The sequence below is a fragment of the Salmo salar genome, chromosome ssa09 (genome assembly GCF_905237065.1).
Source record: "Salmo salar chromosome ssa09, Ssal_v3.1, whole genome shotgun sequence".
In the NCBI taxonomy this organism is placed as follows: Eukaryota; Metazoa; Chordata; class Actinopteri; order Salmoniformes; family Salmonidae; genus Salmo; species Salmo salar.
The window spans coordinates 26937909-26964372 of NC_059450.1; the positions used below are offsets into that span (position 1 = coordinate 26937909).

The following is a 26464-nucleotide window of genomic DNA, read 5'->3' on the forward strand; positions in this document are numbered from 1 at the left end:
AGGATTGCGTTGAGGCACAGATCTGGAGAAGGGTACCAAACCGCTTCTGCAGCATTGAAGGTCCCCAAAAACATAGTGGCCTCCATCATTCTTAAATGGAAGAAGACTCTTCCTAGAGCTGGCCGCCTGGCCAAACTGAGTAATCGGGGGAGAAGGGCCTTGGTCAGCGAGGTGACCAAGAACCCGATGGTCACTGACAGAGCTTCAGAGTTTCTCTGTGGCAATGAGAGAACCTTCCAGAACGACCATCTCTGCAGCACTCCACCACCAATCAGGCCTTTATGGTAGTGGCCAGACGGAAGCCACTCCTCCGTAAAAGGCAAATTACATTCCGCTTGGAGTTTGCCAAAAGACACCTAAAGGACTTAGACCATGAGAAACAAGATTCTCTGCTCTGATTAAACCAAGATTGAACTCTTTGGCCTGATAGCCAAGTGTCACGCTCATCACCTGGCCAATATCATCCCTACGGGGAAGCATGGTGGTGGCAGCATCATGCTGTGGGGATGTTTTTCAGCGGAAGCGACAGGGAGACTAGTCAGGATTGAGGGTTGAACGGAGAAAAGTACAGAGATCCTTGACGAAAACCTGCTCCAGAGCTCTCAGGACCTCAGACTCGGGCGACGGTTCACCTTTCAACAGGACAACGACCCTAAGCACACAGCCAAGACAATGTAGGAGTGGCTTCAGGACAATTCTCAATGTCCTTGAGTGGCCCGGACTTGAACCCGATCGAACATCTCTGGAGAGACCTGAAAATAGCTGTTTAGCAACATTCCCCATCCAACCTGACAGAGCTTGAGAGGATCTGCAGAAAAAAATGGGAGAAACTCTACAAATACAGGTGTGCCAAGCTTGTAGCGTCATACCCAAGAAGACTTGAGGCTGTAATCGATGCCAAAGGCGCTTCAACAAAGTACTGAGTAAAGGGTCTAAATACTTGTGTAAATGGGATATTTCTGTTTTTTTTATGGGGTACTGTGTGTAGATTGAGGGGGGAGGGGGGGATATTTTATAATAAGGCTGTAATGTAATAAAAAGTGAAAGGGTCTGAATTAGAGGTTGACCGATTATGATTTTTCAGCGCCGATACCTGTACCAATTTATTGGAGGGCCACAAAAAGCCGACAGCGATTAATCGGCCGATTTTTCTTTGTTTTAAACATTGTTTTTATTTGTAATAATGACAATTACAACAATACTGAATGAACACTTATTTTAACTTAATATAATACATCAATAAAATACAATTTGCCTCAAATAAATAATGAAACATGTTCAATTTGGTTTAAATAATGCAAAAACAAAGTGTTGGAGAAGAAAGTAAAAGTGCAATATGTGCCATGTAAGAAAGCTAACGTTTAAGTGCCTCGCTCAGAACATGGGAACATATGAAAGCTGGTGGTTCCTTTTAACATGAGTCTTCAATATTCCCAGGTAAGAAGATTTAGGTTGTAGTTATTATAGGAATTATAGGACTATTTCTCTCTATACGATTTGTATTTCATATACCTTTGACTATTGGATGTTCTTATAGGCACTTTAGTATTGCCAGTGTAACAGTATAGCTTCTGTCCCTCTCCTCGCTCCTACCTGGGCTCGAACCAGGAACACATTGACAACAGCCACCCTCGAAGCAGCGTTACCCATGCAGAGCAAGGGGAACAACTACTCCAAGTCTCGAGTGACGTTTGCAACACTATTAGCGCGCACCCCGCTAACTAGCTAGCCATTTCACCAGCCTAATCTTGGGAGTTGATAGGCTTGAAGTCATAAACAGTGCAATGCATTGCGAAGAGCTGCTGGCAAAACGCACGAAAGGGCTGTTTGAATGAATGCTTACGAGCCTGCTGGTGCCTACCACCGCTCAGTCAGACTGCTATATCAAGTCATAGACTTATAATATAATAAACACACAGAAATACGAGCCTTTGGTCATTTAATATGGTTGAATCCGGAAACTATCATCTCGAAAACAAACTGTTTTTTCTTTCAGTGAAATACGGAACCGTTCTGTATTTTATCTAACGGGTGGCATCCCTAAGTCTAAATATTCCTGTTACATTGCAAAACCTTCAATGTTATCATAATTACGTAAAATTCGGGCAAATTAGTTCGCAACGAGCCAGGCGGCCCAAACTGTTGCATATACCCTGACTCTGCGTGCAGTGAACGCAAAGAAGTGACACAATTTCATGTTAGCAGGCAATATTAACTAAATATGCAGGTTTAAAAATATATACTTGAGTATTGATTTTAAAGAAAGGCAATGATGTTTATGGTTAGGTACATTGGTGCAGTGCTTTTTTCGCAAATGCGCTTGTTAAATCATCACCCGTTGGTCAAAGTAGGCTGTGATTCGATGAGAAATTAACAGGCACCGCATCATTTATATGCAACGCAGGACACGCTAGATAAACTAGTAATATCATCAACCATGTGTAGTTAACTAGTGATTATGTTCGTTTTTTTTAAATAAGTTTAATGCTAGCTAGCAACTTACCTTGGCTTCTTGCTGCCCTCGCGTAACAGGTAGTCAGCCTGCCATGCAGGCTCCTCATGGAGTGCAATGTAAGGCAGGTGGTTAGAGCGTTGGACTAGTAACCGGAAGGTTGCAAAAACGAATCCCCCCCTGAACAAGGCAGTTAACCCCCGTTCCTAGGCCGTCATTGAAAATAAGAATGTGTTATTAATCTGACTTGCCTAGTTAAATAAAGGTGTAAAAAAAAAAGACTGACTGGATCAACCTCCTAGTCCACTAGAAACTGACTCAGTGCTTCACTCAATGCGTCCAGGAGAGCGGGAGTGGGATGAGGGAAGAGAAGGGGGGGTGACGGGAGGTGGCTTTCTGGTTGCATCCCGGAGTGATGTCATTGCTGTGGGGAACATCTGATACGCCCGTAAATTGGTCATCCATGTAAAAAAAAAAGAATTATGGGGGGAAGAATCTCACAATGGGTACGTCATGATTACAGACTCGTCTTACACACACAGTTAATAGAGCAGGCTGTCCATCTTTCATCTGTATAGTAGCAGGAAAACTGCTCTGCTCTGCTTCTGGGGTATTAGAGGTTCAAAGGGAACACAGGTCATCACAATACTGCATTTAGAATAGAAAGCAAAGTAATTCTCTTAACCAGCTGCTGTCAGTTGCCTCAAATCCTTGGGGTTTTTACCTTCTTTCTGAAGACGGTGCTCAAAGGACCCAGTCATTGTTGTGAACCCCCGTCAGTGTACTGGGAGGTGAGGTTTTTTTGTGACATGTCTCTGGCATTACTGGGATCACTGTGTGACTCTGGAACAAAGAGTGAGGTTTAAACCTGATATCCCCACGGTGTTATGGGCAATTCCATGGTAAACAAATGATGCTTTGACTCTCTGCACAAAGACTACTTTTTTAACAATTTCTGTGCAGATGCAACTGAGTTAAATATCTGCTCTGCAGAAAGAATGTGGTGTCAGCCATGACATGGCCCCTTGAGTTTGAAAGAAACTATTTTCTTACTGAACTAAAGTAAGTTAAGTCGATTTACACCCGGTAATGGAATTACAGTAGCGTAATTACGTCATGGTCCCTGATAAATACTACACAGAAATGCATAATTATGGATATGAATGTCATTCTCCTCATGTTTCACAAGTTTGGAAATCACAGTGGAGTACAATACAGTTTGTATAGTTCAGTACAATATACTGTACTATCTTTACTGTATTATACTGTACTACCATATTGTCTTGGACTGTACTCTACTTGCTGTACTCAGTACTGTGCTCTACTCGCTGTATTGTACTGTGCCATCTAGACTTGTGAAACATGCAGTACCAGTCAAAAGTTGACACCTACTCATTCAACTGTTTATCTTTATTTTTACTATTTTCTACATTTTATTAATAATATTGAAGACAAACTATGAAATATCACATATGGAATCATTTAGTAACCATAAAAGTGTTAACCAAACCAAAATGTATTGCCGTGATGACAGTTTTGCACACTCTTGGCATTCTCTCAACCAGCTTCATGTGGAAGGCTTTTCCAACAGTCTTGAAGGAGTTCCCACTTATGCTGATTTCTTGTTGGCTGCTTTTCCTTCACTCTGCGGTCCAACTCATCCTAAATAATCTCAATTGGTTTGAGATCGGGTGATTGTGGAGCCCAGGTCATTTGATGCAGAACTCCATCACTCTCCTTCTTGGTCAAATAGCCCTTACCCAGCTTGAAGGTGTGTTTTGTGTCATTGTCCTGTTGAAAAACAAATGATAGTCCCACTAAGCGCAAACCAGATGGGATGGTGTATCGCTGCAGAATACTGTGGTAGCCATGCTGGTTAAGTGTGCCTTGAATTCTAAATAAATCACTGACAGTGTCACCATCACACTACCTCCATGCTTCACGATGGGAACCACACATGCAGAGATCATCCGTTCACCTACTTTACGTCTCAAAGACACGGCGGTTGGAGCCTAAAATCTTAAATTTGGACTCACCCAAAGGACAGATTTCAACCAATTTTAATGTACATTTCTCGTGTTTCTTGGCCCAAGCAAGTCTCTTCTTCTTATTGGTGTCATTTAGTAGTGGTGTCTTTGCAGCAATTCGGCCATGAAGGCCTGATTCACGCAGTCTCATCTCAACAGTTGATGTTGAGATGTCTGTTACTTGAATTCTGAAGCATTTATTTGGGTTGCAATCTGAGGTGCTGTTAATTAATGTAAAATCAGCACAAAAAAGTCACGTCCCTTTTTTCAGGACCCAGTCTTTAAAAAAAAAAAAATCCAAAACTTCACAGATCTTCATTGTAAAGGGTTTAACCTCTTACATCTAGACGTTCCGCTAGCGGAACACCTGCTCCATTATCCAATGATGGGCGTGGCGCGAAATACAAACTCCTCTAAAATACAAAAACTTCCATTTTTCAAACATATGACTATTTCACAGCATTTTAAAGATAAGACTCTCCTTTATCTAACCACACTGTCCGATTTCAAAAAGGCTTTACAACGAAAGCAAAACATTAGATTATGTCAGCAGAGTACCAAGCCATAAATAATCAGACACCCATTTTTCAAGCTAGCATATAATGTCACAAAAACCTAGAAGACAGCTAAATGCAGCACTAACCTTTGATCTTCATCAGATGACAACCCTAGGACATTGTTATACAATACATGCATGTTTTGTTCAATCAAGTTCATATTTATATCAAAAACCAGCTTTTTACATTAGCATGTGACGTTCAGAACTAGCATACCCCCCGCAAACTTCCGGGGAATTCGCTAACATTTTACTAAATTACTCACGATAAACGTTCACAAAAAGCATAACAATTATTTTAAGAATTATAGATACAGACCTCTATGCACTCGATATGTCCGATTTTAAAATAGCTTTTTGGTGAAAGCACATTTTGCAATATTCTAAGTACATAGCCCAGGCATCATGGGCTAGCTATTTAGACACCCGGCAAGTTTAGCACTCACCAATATCAGCTTTACTATTATAAAAGTTTCATTACCTTTTGTTGTCTTCGTCAGAATGCACTCCCAGGACTGCTACTTCAATAACAAATGTTGGTTTGGTCCAAAATAATCCATCGTTATATCCGAATAGCGCCGTTTTGTTCGTGCGTCCCAGACACTATCTGAAATGGTAAATCAGGGTCGCGCGCCTGGCGCAATTCGTGACCAAAAAAAATCTAAATATTCCATTACCGTACTTCGAAGCATGTCAACCGCTGTTTAAAATCCATTTTTATGCCATTTTTCTCGTAAAAAAGCGATAATATTCCGACCAGGAATCTCCTTTTAGCTAAACTGAGGAAAGTAAACAAAGCTTTCGGTCGATGCGGGCACGAGCCTGAGTCTCACAGTACTGTAACCAGCCACTACCCAAACGCGCTACTTTGTTTCAGCCAGAGCCTGCAAAGCCACGATTCAGCTTTTTACCGCCTTCTGAGACCCTATGGCAGCCGTAGGAAGTGTCACGGGACAGCTAAGATCCTCACTCTTCAATAAACAGAGACAAGAAGAACGACACCTTGTCAGACAGGCCACTTCCTGCCTGAAACCTTGTCAGGTTTTTGCCTGCCAAATGAGTTCTGTTATACTCACAGACACCATTCAAACAGTTTTAGAAACTTTGGAGTGTTTTCTATCCATATGTAATAAGTATATGCATATTCTAGTTACTGGGTAGGAGTGGTAACCAGATTAAATCGGGTATGTTTTTTTATCCAGCCGTGAAAATACTGCCCCCTAGCCATAACAGGTTAAACACTGTTTCCCGTGCTTGTTCAATGACCCATAAACAATTAATGAACATGCACCTGTGGAACGGTCGGTAAGACACTAACAGCTGACAGACGGTAGACAATTAAGGTCACAGTTATGAAAACTTAGGACACTAAAGAGGTCTTTCTACTGACTCTGAAACACACCAAAAGAACGATGCCCAGGGTCCCTGCTCATCTGCGTGAACGTGCCTTAGGCATGCTGCAAGGAGGCATGAGAACTGCAGATGTGGCCAGTGCAATAAATTGCAATGTCCGTACAGTGAGACGCCTAAGACGGCGCTACAGGAGACCGGGTGGACAGCTGATCGTCCTCGCAGTGGCAGACCACGTGTAACAACACCTGCACAGGATCAGTACAGCCGAACATCACACCTGCGGGACAGGTGCAGGATGGCAACAACAACTGCCCGAGTTACACCAGGAACGTGCAATCCCTCCATCAGTGCTCAGGCTGTCCACAATAGGCTGGACTGAGGGCTTGGAGGCCTGTTGTAAGGCAGATGCTCACCAGACATCACCGGCAACAACGTCGCCTATGGGCACAAACCCACCATCGCTGGACAGGACTGGCGAAAAGTGCTCTTCACTGACGCTTCGTGAAATTGTTTCAACAGGGGTGATGGTCGGATTCGCGTTTATCGTCGACGGAATGAGCGTTACACCGAGGCCTGTATTCTGAAGCCGGATCGATTTGTAGGTGGAGGATCCGTCATGGTCTGGGGCGGTGTGTCACAGCATCATCGGACTGAGCTTGTTGTCATTGCAGGCAATCTCAACGCTGTGCGTTACATGGAAGACATGCTCCTCCCTCATGTGTTACCCTTCCTGCAGGCTCATCCTAACATGACCCTCCAGCATGACAATGCCACCAGCCATACTGCTCGTTCTGTGCGTGATTTCCTGCAGGACAGGAATGTCAGTGTTCTGCCATGGCCAGCAAAGATCCTGGATTTCAATCCCATTGAGCACGTCTAGGACCTGTTGGATCGGAGGGTGAGGGCTAGGGCCATTCCCCTCCAGAAATGTCCGGGAACTTCTAGGTGGGGTAATATCTCACAGCAAGAACTGGCAAATCTGGTGCAGTCCATGAGGAAGAGATGCATTGCAGTACTTAATTCAGCTGGTGGCCACACCAGACACTGACTGTTACTTTTGATTTAGACCCCCACCCCCTCCCCCCATGTGTTCAGGGACACATTCCATTTCACATTCCACAGTCAAATATCTGTGGAACTTGTTCAGTTTGTCTCAGTTGTTGAATCTTGTTATGTTCATACAAATATTTACACATGTTAAGTTTGCTGAAAATAAATGCTGTTGACAGTGAGAGGACGTTTCTTTTTTTGCTGAGTTTACTTATCCTCTGCAGCAGAGGTAACTCTGGGTCTTCCTTTCATGTGGCGGTCCTCATGGGAGCCAGTTTCATCATAGCGCTTGACGGTTTTTGCGACTGCACTTGAAGAAACTTTCAAAGTTCTTGAAATTTTCCAGATTGACTGACCTTCATGTCTTAAAGTAATGGACTGTCGTTTCTCTTTGTTTATTTTAGCTGTTCTTTTCATATTATGGACTTAGCCCTATTTGGTAAAAGACCATCTTTATAACACAACTGGCTCAAACACATTAAGAATGAAAAATTCCACTAATTAACTTTTAACAAGCCACACTTGTTAATTGATATGCATTCCAGGTGACTACCTCATGAAGCTGGTTGAGAAAATGCCAAGAGTGTGCAAAGCTGTCATCAAGGAAAAGGGTGGCTACTTTGAAGAATCTCAAATATATTTTGATTTAACACTTTTTTTTGGTTACTACATGATTCCATATGTGTTATTTCATAGTGAAGACATCAAAACTATCATTCTACAATGTAGAAAATAGTAAATGTAAAAAAACATTGAATTAGTAGGTGTATCCAAATTTTTGACTGGTTCTGTACTAGAGGTCGACCGGTTATGATTTTTCACCACCGATACCGAATATTGGAGGGCCAAAAAAGGCCGATACCGATTAATCGGCCCATTTTAAAAAATGTATTTTTATTTTTTTTAAAACAATACTGAATGAACATTTAATTTAACTTAATATAATACATCAATAAAATCAATTTAGCCTCAAATAAATAATGAAACGTATTCAATTTGGTTTAAATAATGCAAAAACAAAGTGTTGGAGAAGAAAGTAAAATGCAATATGTGCCATGTAAAAAGCTAACGTTTAAGTTCCTCGCTCAGAACATGAGAACATATGAGAGCTGGTGGTTCCTTTTAACCTGTTTGGGCTAGGGGGCAGTATTTAGAATTTTGGAAAAAATATGTGCCCATTTTTAACTGCCTCCACCAACTCAGAAGCTAGAATATGCATATTATTGTTCAGGTTTGGATAGAAAACACCCTAAAGTTTCTAAAACTGTTTGAATGGTGTCTGTGAGTATAACAGAACTCCTATGGCAGGCAAAAACCTGACAAGGTTTCATGCAGGAAGTGGCCTGTTTGACAAGGAGTCGTGCGTCTTGCATCTGTTTATTGAAGAGTAAGGATCTTAGCTGTAACGTGACAATTCCCAGGGCTCCAATAGGCTCTCAGAAGCCGGGAAAATCATGAAGGTTGACGAGGCAGCCTCAGGCTGAAACAGATTATCGCCTTATTCAAGTGTCCCATTAGGTGACAATGGAATGAGGCGCGTGCGCGATTAGCCCCCCGTGGAGTATTTTCATTAGGCTGTTTAGTTTATTGCAGATTCCCGGTCGGAATATTATCGCTTTTCTACGAGATAAATGGCATAAAAATTGGTTTTAAACAGCGGTTGACATGCTTCGAAGTACGGTAATGGAATATTTAGACATTTTTTTTGTCACGCCATGCGCGCGACCGTGGATTACCATTCTGATAGTGTCTAGAACGCACGAACAAAACGCCGCTATTCGGATATAACGATGGATTATTTTGGACCAAACCTACATTTGTTATTGAAGTAGAAGTCCTGGGAGTGCATTCTGACGAAGAACAGGAAAGGTAAGAACATTTTTCTTATAGGAAATGTGATTATGGTGAAGGCTAAACTTGCTGGGTGTCTAAATAGCTACCCGTGATGGCTGGGCTATGTACTTAGAATATTGCAAAATGTGCTTCATCCGAAAAGCTATTTTAAAATCGGCCATATCGAGTGCATAGAGGAGTAATGTATCTATAATTCTTAAAATAATTGTTATGCTTTTTGTGAACGTTTATCGTGAGTAATTTAGCAAACTGTTAGTAAATTCCCCGGAAGTTTGCGGGGGTATGCTTTTTCTGAACGTCACATGCTAATGTAAAAGCTGTTTTTTTTTATATAAATATGAACTTGATTGAACAGACATGCATGTATTGTATAACATAATGTCCTAGGTGTGTCATCTGATGAAGATCATAAAAGGTTAGTGCTGCATTTAGCTGTGGTTTGGGTTTTTGGTGACATTATATGCTAGCTTGAAAAATGGGTGTCTGATTATTTCTGGCTGGGCACTCTCCTGACATAATCTAATGTTTTGCTTTCGTTGTAAAGCCTTTTTGAAATCGGACAGTGTGGTTAGATAAACGAGAGTCTTGTCTTTAAATAGCTGTAAAATAGTCATATGTTTGAGAAATTGAAGTAATAGTATTTCAAACGATTCAAAAATCGCGCCACTGGATACAGGTGGCTGTTACGTAGGTGGGACTAATTCGTCCCGCCTAGCCCATAGAGGTTTTAACATGAGTCTTCAATATTCCCAGGTAAGATGTTTTAGGTTGTAGTTATAATAGGAATTATAGGACTATTTCTCTCTATACGATTTGTATTTCATATACCTTTGACTATTGGATGTTCTTATAGGCACTTTAGTATTGCCAGTGTAACAGTATAGCTTCTGTCCCTCTCCTCGCTCCTACCTGGGCTCGAACCAGGAACACATCGACAACAACCACCCTCGAAGCAGCGTTACCCATGCAGAGCAAGGGGAACAACTACTCCAAATCTCAGAGCGAGTGACGTTTCACATCGGTTACACCAGCCTAATCTTGGGAGTTGATACGCTTGAAGTCATAAACAGCGCAATTCATTGCGAAGGGCTTCTGGCAAAACGCACGAAAGTGCTATTTTGAATGAATGCTTACGAGCCTGCTGCTGCCTACCATCGCTCAGTCAGACTGCTCTATCAAATCATATACTTAATTATAACATAATAACACCCAGAAACACGAGCCTTAGGTCATTAATATGGTCGAATCCGGAAACTATCATCTCAAACAAAACGTTATTCCTGTTACATTGCACAACCTTCAGTGTTATGTCATAATTACGTAAAATTCTAGCAAATTAGTTCGCAACGAGCCAAGCGGCCCAAACTGTTGCATATACCCTGACTGCGTGCAATGAACGCAAAATGACACAATTTCACCTGGTTAATTTTGCCTGCTTACCTGGATTTCTTTTAGCTAAATATGCAGGTTTAAAAATATATACTTCTGTGTATTGATTTTAAGAAAGGCATTGATGTTTATGATTAGGTACAGTCGTGCAATGATTGTGCTTTTTTCACAAATGCGCTTTTGTTAAATCATCCCCCGTTTGGCGAAGTCGGCTGTCTTTGTTAGGAAGAAATAGTCTTCACAGTTCGCAACGAGCCAGGCGGCCCAAACTGCTGCATATACCCTGACTCTGTTTGCACGAGAAGTGACATTTTCCCTAGTTAAAATAAATTCATGTTAGCAGGCAATAACTAAATATGCAGGTTTAAAAATATAAACTTGTGTATTGATTTTAAGAAAGGCATTGATGTTTATGGTTGGAGCAACTTGTACCTAAGCGATTATATGCAACGCAGGACAGGCTAGATAACTACACATGGTTGACGATATTACTAGTTTAACTAGTGATTATTTTTTATAAGATAAGTTTAATGCTAGCTAGCAACTTACCTTGGCTTCTTACTGCATTCGCGTAACCTCGTGGAGTGCAATGTAAAGCAGTTGGTTAGAGCGTTGGACTAGTTAACCGTAAGGTTGCAAGATTGAATCCCTGAGCTGACAAGGTAAAAATCTGTCGTTCTGCCCCTGAACAAGGCAGTTAACCCACTGTTCCTAGGCCGTCATTGAAAATAAGAATGTGTTCTTAACTGACTTGCCTAGTTAAATAAAGGTCTAAAACAAAAACAAAAAAAAAAACGGCCAAATCAGCGTCCAAAAATACTGATTTCCGATTGTTATGAAAACTTGAAATCACCCCTAATTAATTGGCCGTGCCGATTAATCGGTCGACCTCTATTCTGTACGTCTATGATCGGTTCAGATTTGGTCCAGTCCATCTGTCGATGTTAACATCAAGGCCAGGGTTTACTGGCCAAATTAACTACTTTTCAACATCCATGGACTTCCGGTGTCGGTCAGTGCACAGTGGGTAAGCATGCTGGTTACAGTAAATGGAAAGAGAGGGGGCTCATGGGTAGGTGTTTGTAAGAGCTGGGAGAGGTGACATTAACTGGAGAGTGAGAAAGGAAGGGGGGGAGCGGTTGTCCAGACTGACTGTTTTAACACTTGGCTTGACTACTATTCAACAAAACCAAATAAAACAGTTATCAGCTGAACATAACAGTATGCCAGCGGAAGGGAGGTGACTTATGATTTCCCATTGTAGCCAATTCAGTTGCAATAATTCCACTACAGATTTTTTGGAAATTCTGATACTGATTTGGTAATGGAATTCCACATTTTAATCCCTTAATAATTCATAAACAAATTTGATAACAGTAAAATCAGACTAATTGGTAGGTCTACCATTTACTTGTTACTTTTGTGAACTTTCATTGTCCTCCCTCAGTGAGGGAGAGGCATTAGAAGATGTAATTCTGTTACTAAAATATATAAGGCAATATTTCTTAAACTAACAGAAGGTAAAACATTTATCAAACTAAATATATTAGTTGGCAGGGGCCTACATGTAGACATTGTGTTTTGATATATTTCTGATACCCTTTTAAGCCTTTTCTGGTAATGTTTTCTAAGACCCCTTTTTCATCTGTTAATCCAGAAATCAAAGCCTTTACTTATGAAGCTGAACCTTAACCTGCTCAGGACCTCAGACTGGGGTGTTCATCAAGGATCTCTCTGTACATTGCTCAGCTCATCTTTTCCTTGATCCTGACTAGTCTCCCAGTCGCTTTTAAGATGGGGGAAATGTTATTTTTTTTACATTTTTATCTATGCCTTCATTTCACCAAAATATAGATTCTTAGGAGCATATCAAAATGAAAGCTATAAACTTCACATGATGGTGCTCATTGGTCCTTTTCGATGGAAATGCCCTCAATCAAACAGCAGTCCTCTTTCACACTCTTCCCCTTCTCCTCAAACACTTCCACTCCTACTCACTGAGTTCCCCACCCCCTCTTTCTCTAAATACCTCAGGAGCCCTCTCTCTCAACCTCACCCCCCTGGTCATAAACGTGACACTCTGCCCGTGAGGGACACATTTGGTGTTGTCACATCACCCTGTCAGAGTGACACATATACAAGGCTCTCCTTTCATTTGCATTGTCTCAATTAGTTTGATCATAATGACGCCTGTTAGTGTCATACGTTTAGAATGAATATAGTATTTTGGCCATAGGCAGGACATAAGTCATTCCAGTCAGTGAATTCCATACACATTACAGGTTTGTGTTCCTCAACTTTTGATAGTTAAGAAACTGTCATCCAGTTTCTTATCAGCTGCTCTGAAGTGTTTCGACTCAGGATTTTGTTTTAGTCACTGCAACAAACAAATAAATGTTGTGCTGGTCAGTGACTGACAAACTAATACCCTCTCTTTTCGTCCATCAGATGTGAAGAAGGACTGGTCGGACCATGCCCTGTGGTGGGAGAAAAAGAAGACGTGGCTGCTGAAGACCCATTGGACCCTGGACAAGTATGGTATCCAGGCAGACGCCCGGCTCCTCTTCACCCCCCAGCACAAGCTGCTGCGACTGCAGCTGCCCAACATGAAACACATGAAGGTCAAGGTCAACTTCTCCGACCGCGTCTTCAAGGCAGTCTCTGACATCTGCAAGACTTTCAGTAAGTCACCAGTCATTTTGTCAACACTCAATAATGCACCTATCCTACCAATGGTCCTGTACAGCAGCGTTCCCCAACTGGCGGCCCGCGGTCCCCCCAAGTTTTCTGAGCAAAAAAAAGTATATATTTTTTGCATTTACATTGTTGGACATAAGACTTTAAAAATGCTAGGAAAGTGATTTTTAATTGAAGAAATCTGTTCTCAAGTATTCCCACGCATAATAGACAGACGTGATCGTATACGGTTTGAAATGATGTTTTAGTCAAACATATCTGTTTGGGCTTTTTATAAAAAATAAATACTTTTTACCCCTTTTTCTCCCCAATTTCGTGATTGCTGCAACTCCCGTACGGACTCGGGAGAGGCGAAGGTCGAGAGCCGTGTGTCCTCCGAAACACGAACCTGCCAAGCCGCACTGCTTCTTAACACAATGGTGCGGATGGCTTCTGGGTTAAGCAAGCAATGTGTCAGAGGAAACACCGTACAACTGGCGACCGTGTCAGCGTTCAGGAGTCACTAGAGTGCGATGGGACATGGACATCCTGGCCAGCCAAACCCCCCCCTTAACCCAGACGATGCTGGGCCAATTGTGTGTCGCCTCATGGGTCTCCCGGTCGCGGCCGGGATCGAACCCGGGTCTGTAGTGACGCCTTAGACCGCTGCGCCACTGTTTGAGCTTCTTGCAGTCTACAAATGATTTGTAATTATATTCTCCCCCCCAACCATCAGCTCAAGGAAAAATCAGCCCGTGGCTGAATCTAGTTGATGATCCCTGCTGTACAGTATGTACTCTTTCTAACCTTGCCATAATACTGACTGTTGATATTTTTAGGTAAACTAGTGGAAGTGTTTCCGCCTCCCATTGAGCCAGGCATGTCTGCTGCTGCTCCTCTTTTTTTTCCGTTAGCTTTTTGTTGTGTTTATCAAACAGAGCCTGAGCTATCAGCAATCAACGCTTGCGTCACCTCTCCTAGCAGAGGCACCTTGCCTCTGCTAGACCTGTCCTTGAACTACAGCTGTGAATAATTGTCTGAATCCTGTTTAGTCAACAAAGTTTATCAGTCTAACGCACCTGACTGACTCAAACATTCAGAGATGGATATTGTCTCGCATACACACACGCTACTGTCTAGATTTAGCCCTCAAGGCCCTGCTCCCTGACGGCTACAGGGCGGTCAGCAGACAGCCTTCCTCTATCCATATCTCTGCCCTATGGCCCTGTCAGCTAATGTTAAAGGTCGAACATCGGAGCCTAATGCCCTCCTGACCTTGTAACACGGATCTCGGTCACTCCATGTCGGCTCCAACCAGAGCCCTCTGTCTCAATGAAGACAGCAGCTGCAGGTGAGGATTTCTATATGAAACCTCCATCAGGCACTTTCTGGCCTTTGTTCAGAAGTTATGGCTGTTTTACTGTTATGGTTGGCTCTCCCAGGTAGCACTGGAACCTTGTTTTTTATTTTGCTAAACGAGAACTTTTATTTATAGAGTCAAAAAGAGGCCTTCTATGAATTCCTTTTCTTTGAAATGAGAAAGGACAAATAACATTTGTTCGAGTATAAATAAACTGGGTGACTCTTATTCAGAGATGGCTAAATAACTAAATGAAAAGGGTTAGTAGCAGCACCCTCCCCTCTGCTGTTCAGTCCTCATTAGGAATGTGTCTACCTCTGCCACAATAAATCTGTTTTTCCTTTTTGAGAAATTCAGGACAAATTTCTCTTGGCTGACTTGGCGCATGACTTACGGTGGCTGGGGAGGTACACGCGGTGCGTCTCTCTCTGGGAAGTTTTCAATCAATATTCTTATGGTGACCTCTTCTGGAACTATTTTATTTTTCATTATCTAGGGAACTTTCAGTTTAATCATTTCCTGTGAGTGTGTGTGTGTGTGACTGACAGAGTGCTGCACCGCATGGGGAATGAAATGAGGAATAAGCAGGGCCAAGAAGGGAAGACTGGAGGCCTTTCCAACTGGCTGACACTGCAGACAGAGGGAGAGGGAGCGGGTTTAGAGATGTATTATCTTTGCAGCTGTACAAGACACTGACGATTCAGACTGACTCCCACTCTTGTCTGTTTCCCCCTCTCTATCTCTCGCTTTCCTCATAATGATTGATTTGGAGGCAGGGGATTTTTTTATATTTTTGACTTCGGTCATGCAGTAGCTGTTTCCTGGTGCAGACCAAGTTCAGGCCTTCACCACAGGAGTTCTGTCTTTCTTTCCCTCTGTCTTTTTCCCGTCATAAACAATATACACGATCTGAACACGCATTGCTAACATCCAAACACATTCTTTCTTTCGCTCTCTCTCTCGACTTCTCATTCCCCCTCTTTCTCTCTTGTCCCGCTCCCTTCCTCTCTCTTTCCCCCTTTACCAGATGCGTAACAGAGCTGGAGTCTCTAGCCATGTGAATCACACACACATTTCGAGAGGGGGGATCAATCAAATTATTACAGCACTGCTGCTTTACTCCCATGTCCACAGCAGCTGGCTAGAGGCCAGTCAGCCAAGCCCACAGACAGTCCATCTAGATGGTGCAGGCAGTGAGACTCATCAGAATACCATAGTAAAATGACCCCTTCACTCTGCTCCAGCTTTCTAACTGTCTTAGTACTATCAATGAGTCACTGGCAGCTCTGTGATCCTGCACAATGTTGTTTATTTGGCTTGTCTCAGTCAGTGAAGGGGAGACATTTTCAGAATTTGGATGGTGAAATACCATGTTTATCCTTCATACTCTGAGCCAATCTAGTAAACGTTTTTTCCTGATTTGTTTAAAGCTGGCATTATGTGCCAGTAGTGCTACTACCCGATTTTGCCCAAGAGGACAGACCTGGGCCAGGTGTGTAAAACTGATCTATAGTGGGCGACAGACTAGGTATCAACCATGACACGGTTGTGCGGCACATCTGCCTCACAGGAGAGACGGCAAGATCACAGTCCGCAGCAAAAATGTTGGTGCGCATCTCTACCACCCTGTCTGTCTGCAAAGGGAAGCCCAGTATGGGCACTACACAAGGGTGTAGGGAGGGGACTGCTTTAGCCTACTGGTGGTTTGTTAGATGAATTGGATTGATGCACTATTATTATAGCTAGTGACCTCTTGATATAAGTGGAAAGACACTCCCTGGTTCTGGTTTAAATGTATGGTTACATTCTGTCCTCTTCGACAAGGTGTTTGTTTCCTTCATGCTGATTTAGTTTACAGTGGAGGTGTTGCACACTGAGAGCGTGATTGTTATTGGGCCCTCAAGCACTCACACAGCACTCACACCTCTTCCATTCCACCAAGGAAATGTTGGCCATCACATCTGACTTGTACATAACTGACTGTGGGAGCTGGCCTGGCAGCCTGGCAGCCTGAGGTGTTAGAGGTAGGCCTTAGTCTCTATCAGGTTCTGACCAATGGGACGGTCTAGAGGAGCAGTTAGTGTTATGTCAGTCATGCTGCTTCACTTAGCCTCTCCACTCTGCTCAGAGCTGGCTGGTCTGCTTCACTTAGCCTCTCCACTCTGCTCAGAGCTGGCTGGTCTGCTTCACTTAGCCTCTCCACTCTGCTCAGAGCTGGCTGGTCTGCTTCACTTAGCCTCTCCACTCTGCTCAGAGCTGGCTGGTCTGCTTCACTTAGCCTCTCCACTCTGCTCAGAGCTGGCTGGTCTGCTTCACTTAGCCTCTCCACTCTGCTCAGAGCTGGCTGGTCTGCTTCACTTAGCCTCTCCACTCTGCTCAGAGCTGGCTGGTCTGCTTCACTTAGCCTCTCCACTCTGCTCAGAGCTGGCTGGCCTGCTTCACTTAGGCTCTCCACTCTGCTCAGTGCTGGCTGGCTGGCTGGCCTGCTTCACTTAGCCTCCCCACCCCACCCTGCTCAGTTTATGGTTCTATAGAGACTGCTGCTGAGTCTGTCACTGTCCAGTCACTGTGTTGTAGGTCGGCCCTGCCCTGAAGTGGGCCTATGGGGAAGCTGCATAGATGACAAGAGGGAGGGAGCGTGGAACTGATGGGGATGGATGGAGATATAGAAGAGGGAGATGTGTAAGGTCAGTTCCCAGGCTCTGTCCTCTGGTGTAGTTGACCAGCGTTCTATTAACAGTTCACTGCGGTCAACTGTGGTCCAGTTCATTTGTGGACCGTCACACTGTGGTCTGGTTCACTGTCCAAAGTGTCAAGGCCTGGATGTTGATTAAAATATAAGTGTGGTTTGACCTCAGCTTTATTTCTACCCACAATTAACACACTAGCTTGAATATTAATCTATTAACATTGTATTGTTAGTTTGTCCATCCACAAAAGCTCCTGTCCCTAGTCATAATGCAGAAAGGGCATGTCGCTCTGGATAAGTGTCTGCTAAAATGTAAATGGTTGTGTGGGGTGGGTCTCACTCCCATAGCGATGAGACATCTATTCTTACTACTCTACTGCTGAGCTGGCACCCTGGATATTGTCAAAAGGATTTGATTTAAGATGTTTCTTATTTTGTGAGTGTCATGTTTTTGAACCACTTATCGAGCTTTGCAGCCTTGCTCTGGGACCCCATTCTGCTTGGCTCTGGGTAGAAGTTGTCCTTAGCCACAGATCTAGGATCAGCTCAACTACCCGAAGTCACACTAGTGCATAGAATGCAAAACTGACCGTAGTTCAGTGTCTTTCGTCAACTTCAGCACCTCCTGCAGAGCTCTGGTTGGTATGGCATTATCACTTCGTCCTGCACCCTATCCTTTTTCTGCCTCCCCCTCTCCTCTCCTCCTTCTCAGTATTGGCAGGCTGCATCAGGGGCCTGCATTCCTCTCCTCCTTTCATGTGACTGATGAAAAGAAGGGCTCTGTCCATTCTTTGTTCAGCCCATCTCTTGCAGGTGCTGGGGTCAAAGGTAGCAATCAGCCATTTCCAATACCAAACAGTTAGGTGGGTAACAACAGAACTTGAAGCTTTGGTGCAACTCCCATTGACACACTTGTTGACTCACTCCTCTGTGCTCAGCAGTGCTAAGGCTAGGTAGCCCGCCTGCACTCAAATGGCTGTATAAGGGCACAGGGCTTGTGCTGCAATGCAAGAGAGAGGGAGGAAAGGCTAGAGAGAGGGGGTGAGTGAGCTACCATCTGGTAGTTCTTAAAACCTTAGTGCTTTTTGCTATAGTAACACAAACTAAACAAACTACACTCTCCCTCAATCCTACACATGCATGTTCTTCCCCAGCAATGGAAAATAGGGAGTGAGTTTTAAAACTGCCAAATATAGGACAAAATGACATTTAAATTCCAGTCACAACCACCCATCTCTTAAATGAGAGTAGAAGCATAGAAAACAGACAGCACAGCCATTCACCCCAGCTGTGCTTTTAGAATCTAGACAGTGCACATCTATCTTTTCCAGATGCATTCTGGCAGATTCAGCCAGCTCCTCAGAGCCGTCCCAAAAATGTCCTGAACGAGGGAGATGAATGTTGAGTGATGGTTGCCTGTTTTCCTCAGCCAACACAGAGGGAGGAGTATGCAGCTCTGTTTTAGTCATTATATCAGGTCTGCAGTATCTGTGTCTGTCAGAGGAGACTTTAAACAGAGCTCCCAGCATAGTTTAATTGCATCTGCGCACACACACACACACACACACACACACACACACACACACACACACACAGATACAGTCCTACACACGCACCCTCAAACTGTGAACTGCAATGTGACTGTTTACTTCTCAGCTAGTCTTTTGATATACACACGCATGTACAGACACACAAGATCTGATATGTAGTTGTTTATGCCATCTGTTGCCTCTCAGCTAGTCTCTCATCCAGTATGTTGTGAAGAAGTGCTAGGCTAGAGTCTATGGTGTTATGACATGCGCTGTTTGTTAGTACAACCAGCTCATTATTTAGTGACTGCTGCTAAACACTGACATTGTGTGATATCAGAGGAGCTGCTGCACTTCACACTGCAGCATATTTAGTGTGTGTACGTGTAGGGCTGTGACGGTCATGGAATTTTGAATGACTGTTATTGGTCAGTGACATGACCGCGCTCACCGGTATAATTGTTTGAAGAGCATTTTTCTATTTGTTTTAATTGCTAGCTTTTTTTTATGACGCACATTTTCTCCTTTCCTGACTGCATGTGCTGCTACTGCTGCAGGGAGGGGGACGTTGCCGAGGCAACCAAATACGTGTTTGCTATAACATGTTTGTTTCAGCAAGGGTCCGTGCTATCTGTGATTATTGGGACCTCACCACTCTGACATTACCCCATTTTGAAGTTGAAATTTAAAATGGGTAGGGTTTAGAGATGTACCAAGGATACCGTATAGCACTAACTTTTCAGCAAGGAGTAACAAAGTTTCATCACCTTGTAAAGAGTCTGTTACCGCGGAAACGGACTCAACCGCACGAATGCCCGGCTGTCCCGTCTTCAGTCAGGTTTTTGTGGAACAAAACCCCCAAAAAGTATTTATTATTAATTTAACTGTTATTTTATGTTTGGGGAAGGTTAGGGGGGTGTTGGGGTCCTCCCCTTGTGCACAGCTCTCTGATGCTCTCCATCTCGCTCTCTTTCTAGTTCTGTCTTTCTCATGTCGTCTTTGTGCTGGGTTTGCCTACCTCCTATTCTAATTCTTTAAGTCAACGGTGTGGTTCATGTGAGGCCTGGAGTTGAAAGACTCCTACCTGCAATCTGTAAACAATCACTTGGTCTGCGTTGGGTTAGCCTTGTTACAAGGCTATGTTTTGGGGATTTAAGCTGAACTCTGACAACCGCCTTGATTCTTGGGCTCTGCCACTTCTCTCTATCCCCCCTCTTTATCTCACTATATTTCTGGCTATCCCCATATTTCATTCTTTCTCTCATTGAATGCTCTCCACAGGGTCTCTGGATTGGGTTAGTGTTGCAAGTTTTAATGTCACATGCACAAGTACAGTCAAATGCCTTTCTTGCCAGCTCTAACACAACATTGCAGTAATCAACAATGTAATGCTGAAACAACAAAATAGAAATAAGAACACCAAGTAAGCATACAATATACAGGGTCAATTCCAGTACCATATTTACAATGGGCAGGGATACTGGAGTGATCCAGGTAGATACAGTGCATTGAGAAAGTATTCAGACCCTTTGACTTTTGTAATGTTACAGCCTTACTCTAAAATGTACTTTCTTCTCTCATAAATCTACATACAATACCCCATAATGATAAAGCAAAATGTGTATTTTTTTATTTTTGCAAATTAAATAAACTGATATCACCTTTTGACGGTGATTACATCCTTGAGCCTTCTTGGGTATGACGCTACAAGCTTGGCCACCTGTATTTGTGGAGTTTCTCCCATTCTTCTCTGCAGATCCTCTCAAGCTCTGTCAGGTTGTATGGGGAGCGTCGCTGCACAGCTATTTTCAGGTCTCTCCAAAGATGTTCGATCGGGTTCAAGTCCGGCCTCTGGCTGGGCTACTCAAGGACATTCAGAGACTTGTCCCGAAGCCACTTCTGTGTTGTCTTGGCTGTGTGCTTAGGATCGTTGTCCTGTTAGACTGGGGTGAAGGTTTGACTTCTGAGGTTCTGAGAGCTCTGGAGCAGGTTTTCATCAAGGATCTCTCTGTACTTTTCGCCGTTCATCTTTCCCTCAATCCTGACTAGTCTCCCTGTCCCTGCTGCTGAAAAACATCCCCACAGCATGATGCTTCCACCACCATGCTTCACCGTAGGGATGGTGCCAGGTTTCCTCCAGATGTGATGCTTGGCATTCAGGCCAAAGAGTTAGAACTTGGTTCCATCAGACCAGAGAATCTGTCATGTGCCTTTTTTACTCAGGGTTCAAGGCCCTTCTCCCGCAAATGCTCAGTTCGGCCCGGCGGCAAGCTCTAAGAAGAGTCTTGGTGGTTCCAAACTTCTTCCATTTAAGAATGATGGACGCCGCTGTGTTCTTGGGGACCGTCAATGCTGCAGACATTCTTTTTTTGGTACCTTCCCCAGATATGTGCCTTGACACAATCCTGTCTCGGAGCACTACAAACAATTCCTTCGACCTCCTGGCTTGGTTTTTGCTCTGACATGCACTGTCAACTGTGGGACCTTATACAGACAGGTGTGTTCCTTTCCAAATCATGTCCAACTGAATTTACCACAGGTGGACTCCAATCAAGTTGTAGAAACATCTCAAGGATTATCAATGGAAACAGGATGTACCTGAGCTCAATTTCAAGTCTCATAGCAAAGGGTCTGATTTCGTATGTAAATAAGGTATTTCTGTAACAAAATGTGGAAAAAGTTAAGGGGACTGAATACCTTTCGAATGCACTGTATGTATAGAGGTAAGGTGACTAGGCATCAGGATATATGATAAACAGAGTAGCAGCAGCGTATATGATGATTGTATGTGGCTGTGTGTGTGTGTGAGAGCAAATGGAGTGTGTTGGTGTCAGGGTGCGTAAGTGTGTAGTGCCCTTTTAGTGTGCATCGAGACATAAGAATTAAAATACAGGGCTCAACTCGGTCTGTGTAGTCATGTTGTTAGCTAGTTAGTTATTTAGCAGTCTTATGGCATGGGGATAAGCTGTTCAGGAGCCTGTAGGTGTCAGACTTGAAGCACCGGGACACTGTTTTGGGGATTTCTTGTGACTCAGTCTCTGTTTCGCGCTCTCCCTCTAGACATCCGTCATCCAGAAGAGGCGTCTCTGCTGCGTAAGCCCCGCGACCCCAAGAAGAAGAAGAAAAAGCTGGAGGAGGCTGAGGAGGCGGCTCTGGAGCTGGAGGGGCCACTGCTCACCCCTGGATCAGGTAGTAAGTTTCACAAATTTACCTCAAACACACCCTGAACCCCATCTCCAACAGCCTTCTACTCCATAGTGTCCTACTGGCTGGGCCTATGGATGCTAACCCAGTTAGCATATGCTGTCCAGCCTGTGGATACTGTCTAAATACTATCCCTGTTAGCGGTTAGCAGCTGGGCTAATCTATGTCTTTAACACAGGCCTGGCTCTGTGGCTCTCACATGCTGTTCTGATGAAAGACATTAATAATATAAGGGATGCTACTGTACCAGGGATCTTACCTTGATTGGAGGAAAATCCTTTCATTACACCACCATGAAAGGTCTGTGTAAATCTGGAGAATTCTGGTTACACTTCCACTCCTGGAATGTCCACGATGGAATCATGTCTTCACAGTCCAATAACCGGTTGAATAGCAGCATCCTTTGTCTTTCTTGGAGCATCTATCAATCCCTCTACTTGTAACCACCCATAGGGTTTTAAAAACAGTCAACAACAAAATGAGTTGTTTTTTTGTTGGTATTATCTGCCTAAATAAGACTGAGTTTGAGGAGTAAGGGTATGATTTGCAGACTCTGGGTTCCTTACTCCTTGACAGGGAGGGAGTGAATGGTTGGGATTCCTTGCATAGTTGGTCATCCTGCCATTTTAAACCCAAACCAGGCTGCAGAGCAATAGCTACATGCCACCACTCATCCTCCCACCTGCTAGCCCTGTCAGTGAATTTGCTACAGTGATGTGAGGAAGGAGGAGGAACATGGGGCTGTGCTGTGGTATCTATGCAGTGTTAGCCAGCGTTGATAATGCTAAGGCAGTGTGAATGGGCCTCCATTGTCCCAGCCCTGCCCCTGTATCGACTTGGCCCACCATCCCAAACATACATACACAGCCTGTAGGCTCAAGGAGGGGGTGAGAATGTGAGAAAAGGGGACAGAAGGGGTGAGAGTGGCAGGAGAGGGGAAAAATGGCAGAGTGAGGGGGAAAAAAGTGAAGGGACATTAAGTCAACAACCTCTGACTCTTGGCTCTCTGTCCAATGTTTTATGTCAACTCTATGCTTGTTGGTTCCCATTGCCATTTGACTCCATGGGTGATCCTGTGAAGTAGTCTGACTTTTTCCTGAGTATTAGAATAAAAGCAGAGTTTCCCTAATTCCTTGAGTTACACCTTTTATTTATATTATACAGTTGAAGTCGGAAGTTTACATACACCTTAGCCAAATACATTTTAAACTCAGTTTTTCACGATTCCTGACATTTAACCTCTCTTGGGAATGTGGGACGTGACCGTCCCACCTGCGGGACACACTCCCAACAGATAGTGAAATAGCAGGGCGGCAAATTCAAAATGACCAAAATCTCATAATTCAAATTTCTCAAACATACGACTATTTTACACCATTTTAAAGATGCACTTCTCCTTAACTTCTTCTTACGTCTAGGCGTTCCGCTAGCGGAACCCCGTTCCACCAGCGGAACCCCTAGCCAACAGCCAATGGGATCGCATGGCGCGAAATACAAAAACAAGTAAAATACCACAATTCAATTCTCAGACATACGACTATTTTACACCATTTTAAAGATGCACTTCTCCTGAATCCAACCACGTTGTCCGATTTCAAAAAGGCTTTACAGCGAAAGCAAAACATTAGATTATGTTAGGATACCACCACAGCAAAAAAACAACACAGCCATTTTCCTAGCAAGGACAGCCATTTTCCAAGCAAGGGTAGCCGTCCAAAAGCACAAAACCAGCTATAATTATGCACTAACCTTTGACGATCTTCATCAGATGACACTCCTAGGACATTATGTTAGACAATACATGCATTTTTTTGTTCCCTCAAGTTCATATTTATATCCAAAACACATTTTACATTGGCGCGTGACATTCAGAAAATGTATTCACTCCAAAATTTCCGGTGCATGTGCACCATAATTTACAGAAATACTCATCATAAACGTTGACAAAATATATAACAATTAATTAAAGAAGTATAGATGAACTATTCCTTTATGCAAACGCTTTGTCAGATTTCAAAATAACTTTACGGAGAAAGCACATTGTTCAATATTCTGAGTACTGAGCCCCAAGCTATTCAGTTAGCCGTCCAGCCACAGCATCCACAAAACGCTGAAATATGTACAAATTATTATCTTACCTTTGCTGATCTTCGGCTAAATGCACTCGGAAGGTCTCCCACAAGAAATGTTCATTTGTTTGATAAAGTCCATAATTTATATCGACATAAATCCGTTTTGATGGCGCGTCCAGATCACCATTCCAAAATGCATCTATCCACCGTCAATGAAAAGTTATAAAGTTCCCTCAGCGTTTGTAGAAACATGTCAAACCATGTTCACAATCAATCTTTAGGGTGTTTTTAACGTAGAATTTCAACAATATTTCAACCTGACAATAACAGATTCATTACAGAAGAAAAAGAAAAATGGCTAGCCCTATGTGAGCGCGCACGAGGTAAGTCAATGACCCCAGCCCGACCACTTACTGTTCCGGGTATTATTCAATCACATTGCATTGTGGAAGCCTGAAACAAGGTTCTAATGACTGTTGACATCTAGTGGAAGCCTTAGGAAGTGCAATATGACATCACAGCCACTGTAGTTTAGATAGAACATCATTTGAAATGACTACAACCATGTGAGGTCAAACTTCCTGGTTGGATTTTTCTCAGGTTTTTGCCTGCCATATGAGTTCTGTTATACTCAGACATTATTCAAACAGTTTGAGAAACTTCAGTGTTTTCTATCAAAATCTACTAATAATATGCATATTCTAGTTTCTGGGCCCGAGTAGTAGGCAGTTTAATTTGGGTAAGTTTTTCATCCAGCCTTGAAAATACTGCCCCCTACCCAAGAGAGGTTAATCCTAGTAAAAATGCCATGTCTTAGGTCAGTTAGGATCACCACTTTATTTTAAGAATGTGAAATGTCAGAATAATAGTAGAGAATTATTTATTTCAGCTTTTATTTCTTTCATCGCATTCCCAGTGGGTCAGAAGTTTACATGCACTCAATTAGTATTTGGTAGCACTCCCACTCCTCTTTCTATTCTGGTTAGAGACAGTTTGCACTGTTCGGTGAAGGGAGTAGTACACAGCGTTGTATGAGATCTTCATTTTCTTGGCAACACACTGCATTTCTGATAAATAATGGACAAAAAATTTGCTTTTCTTTCAAAAACAAGGACATTTCTATGTGACCCCCATTCTTTTGAACAGGGGTGGGTGTGACTGGTATTGCCCCAAATATCATTTACATTTTTACATTTTAGTCATTTTAGCAGACACTCTTATCCAGAGCGACTTACAGTAGTGAATTGCATTGCATACATTTTTTGGTTTGTAAAAATATATATATATAATTTTCTTTGTTGTTTTTTTTTAATTTATTTTTTATAATAAAACATTTCGTACTGGGGGCCTCATTCAGTATGGGTGGAATGGGCAGGACTGTAGGGAGAGGCAGTGGCTGTGTACTACTCACACTGATATTCTATTTATCTATGTTAGTTGTTCGCCAGGGGTTTCTAAAATGAATTAGGCCAAGCTATAACTCTATGCAAAGAGTCAAAATCGCTTTAGGATAAAAAAGACTTGCAGAAAAATGTGTGCGCACACACACCTCCCCCCAGCTCAGATGGTAGGAGTGAGTAAATGTTTAATGTGCAGTGTTTCATGGCCGAGCTGCTGGGAGTTAATTGCTGACTTGTGTTGCTTCCCCTCTGGGAAGGGCTGTGGCCGCCTGATGGGAATCACAAGGTCCAGGCTTTCGATGCAATACACACACACATGCACACACAGCCTCTTCCTTACACTTGATGCTATCTGTATGGTGCTCAGCCACTGCCTCTCCCTACAGTCCTGCCCATTCCACCCATACTGAATGAGGCCCTCTGTTGCCTCTGACCTTGACCTGATAACTCCTTATCTCCTTCCCAACACACTCACTGGACCACAGAGGAAACCGGGTGAATGGGCTATACTGCGGTCAAGATCAGTTGGCAAGATATGACTTCAAAGTTCACCCTAGACCAAGCAGGATGTATGGGGTTGATCCAGATCGTGTTTAGAACGAGTCCGTTCTGACTCTAAAACCACAACCCATCTCCACCCACGTCTACAGTGTCACTGGAAAATCCCAGACCCCCCACCCACATTCCATTAACAGAAACATGAATGTTGTTACTATCCATATTACTAACAGTTGACTATGACACAGAACTAGGACTAAGACCATGCTTGCTCCTTCTCTGCCATGGGGTCTGCTACTCTGCTGTTCCTCTCAGATGATCAGCTCTACAATATTCTCATCATGTAAAGTTATGT

General features: G+C 43.2%; 1 protein-coding gene across 9 annotated transcripts in view; it reads left to right on the forward strand.

Moving 5' to 3' along the window:
* LOC106611119 (fermitin family homolog 2) overlaps positions 1-26464 on the forward strand; it is a 90197-nt gene that overhangs the window by 36131 nt on the left and 27602 nt on the right. For 5 of the 9 annotated variants that reach the window (XM_045723545.1, XM_045723546.1, XM_045723544.1 and 2 more), the window contains exons 3-4: positions 13130-13363; positions 21996-22127. In XM_045723545.1, the coding sequence (XP_045579501.1) occupies positions 13130-13363; positions 21996-22127 (366 nt within the window). The remainder of the gene's footprint in view (positions 1-13129; positions 13364-21995; positions 22128-26464) is intronic. The other 4 variants (XM_045723551.1, XM_045723547.1, XM_045723550.1 and 1 more) reach the window with 1 other exon arrangement.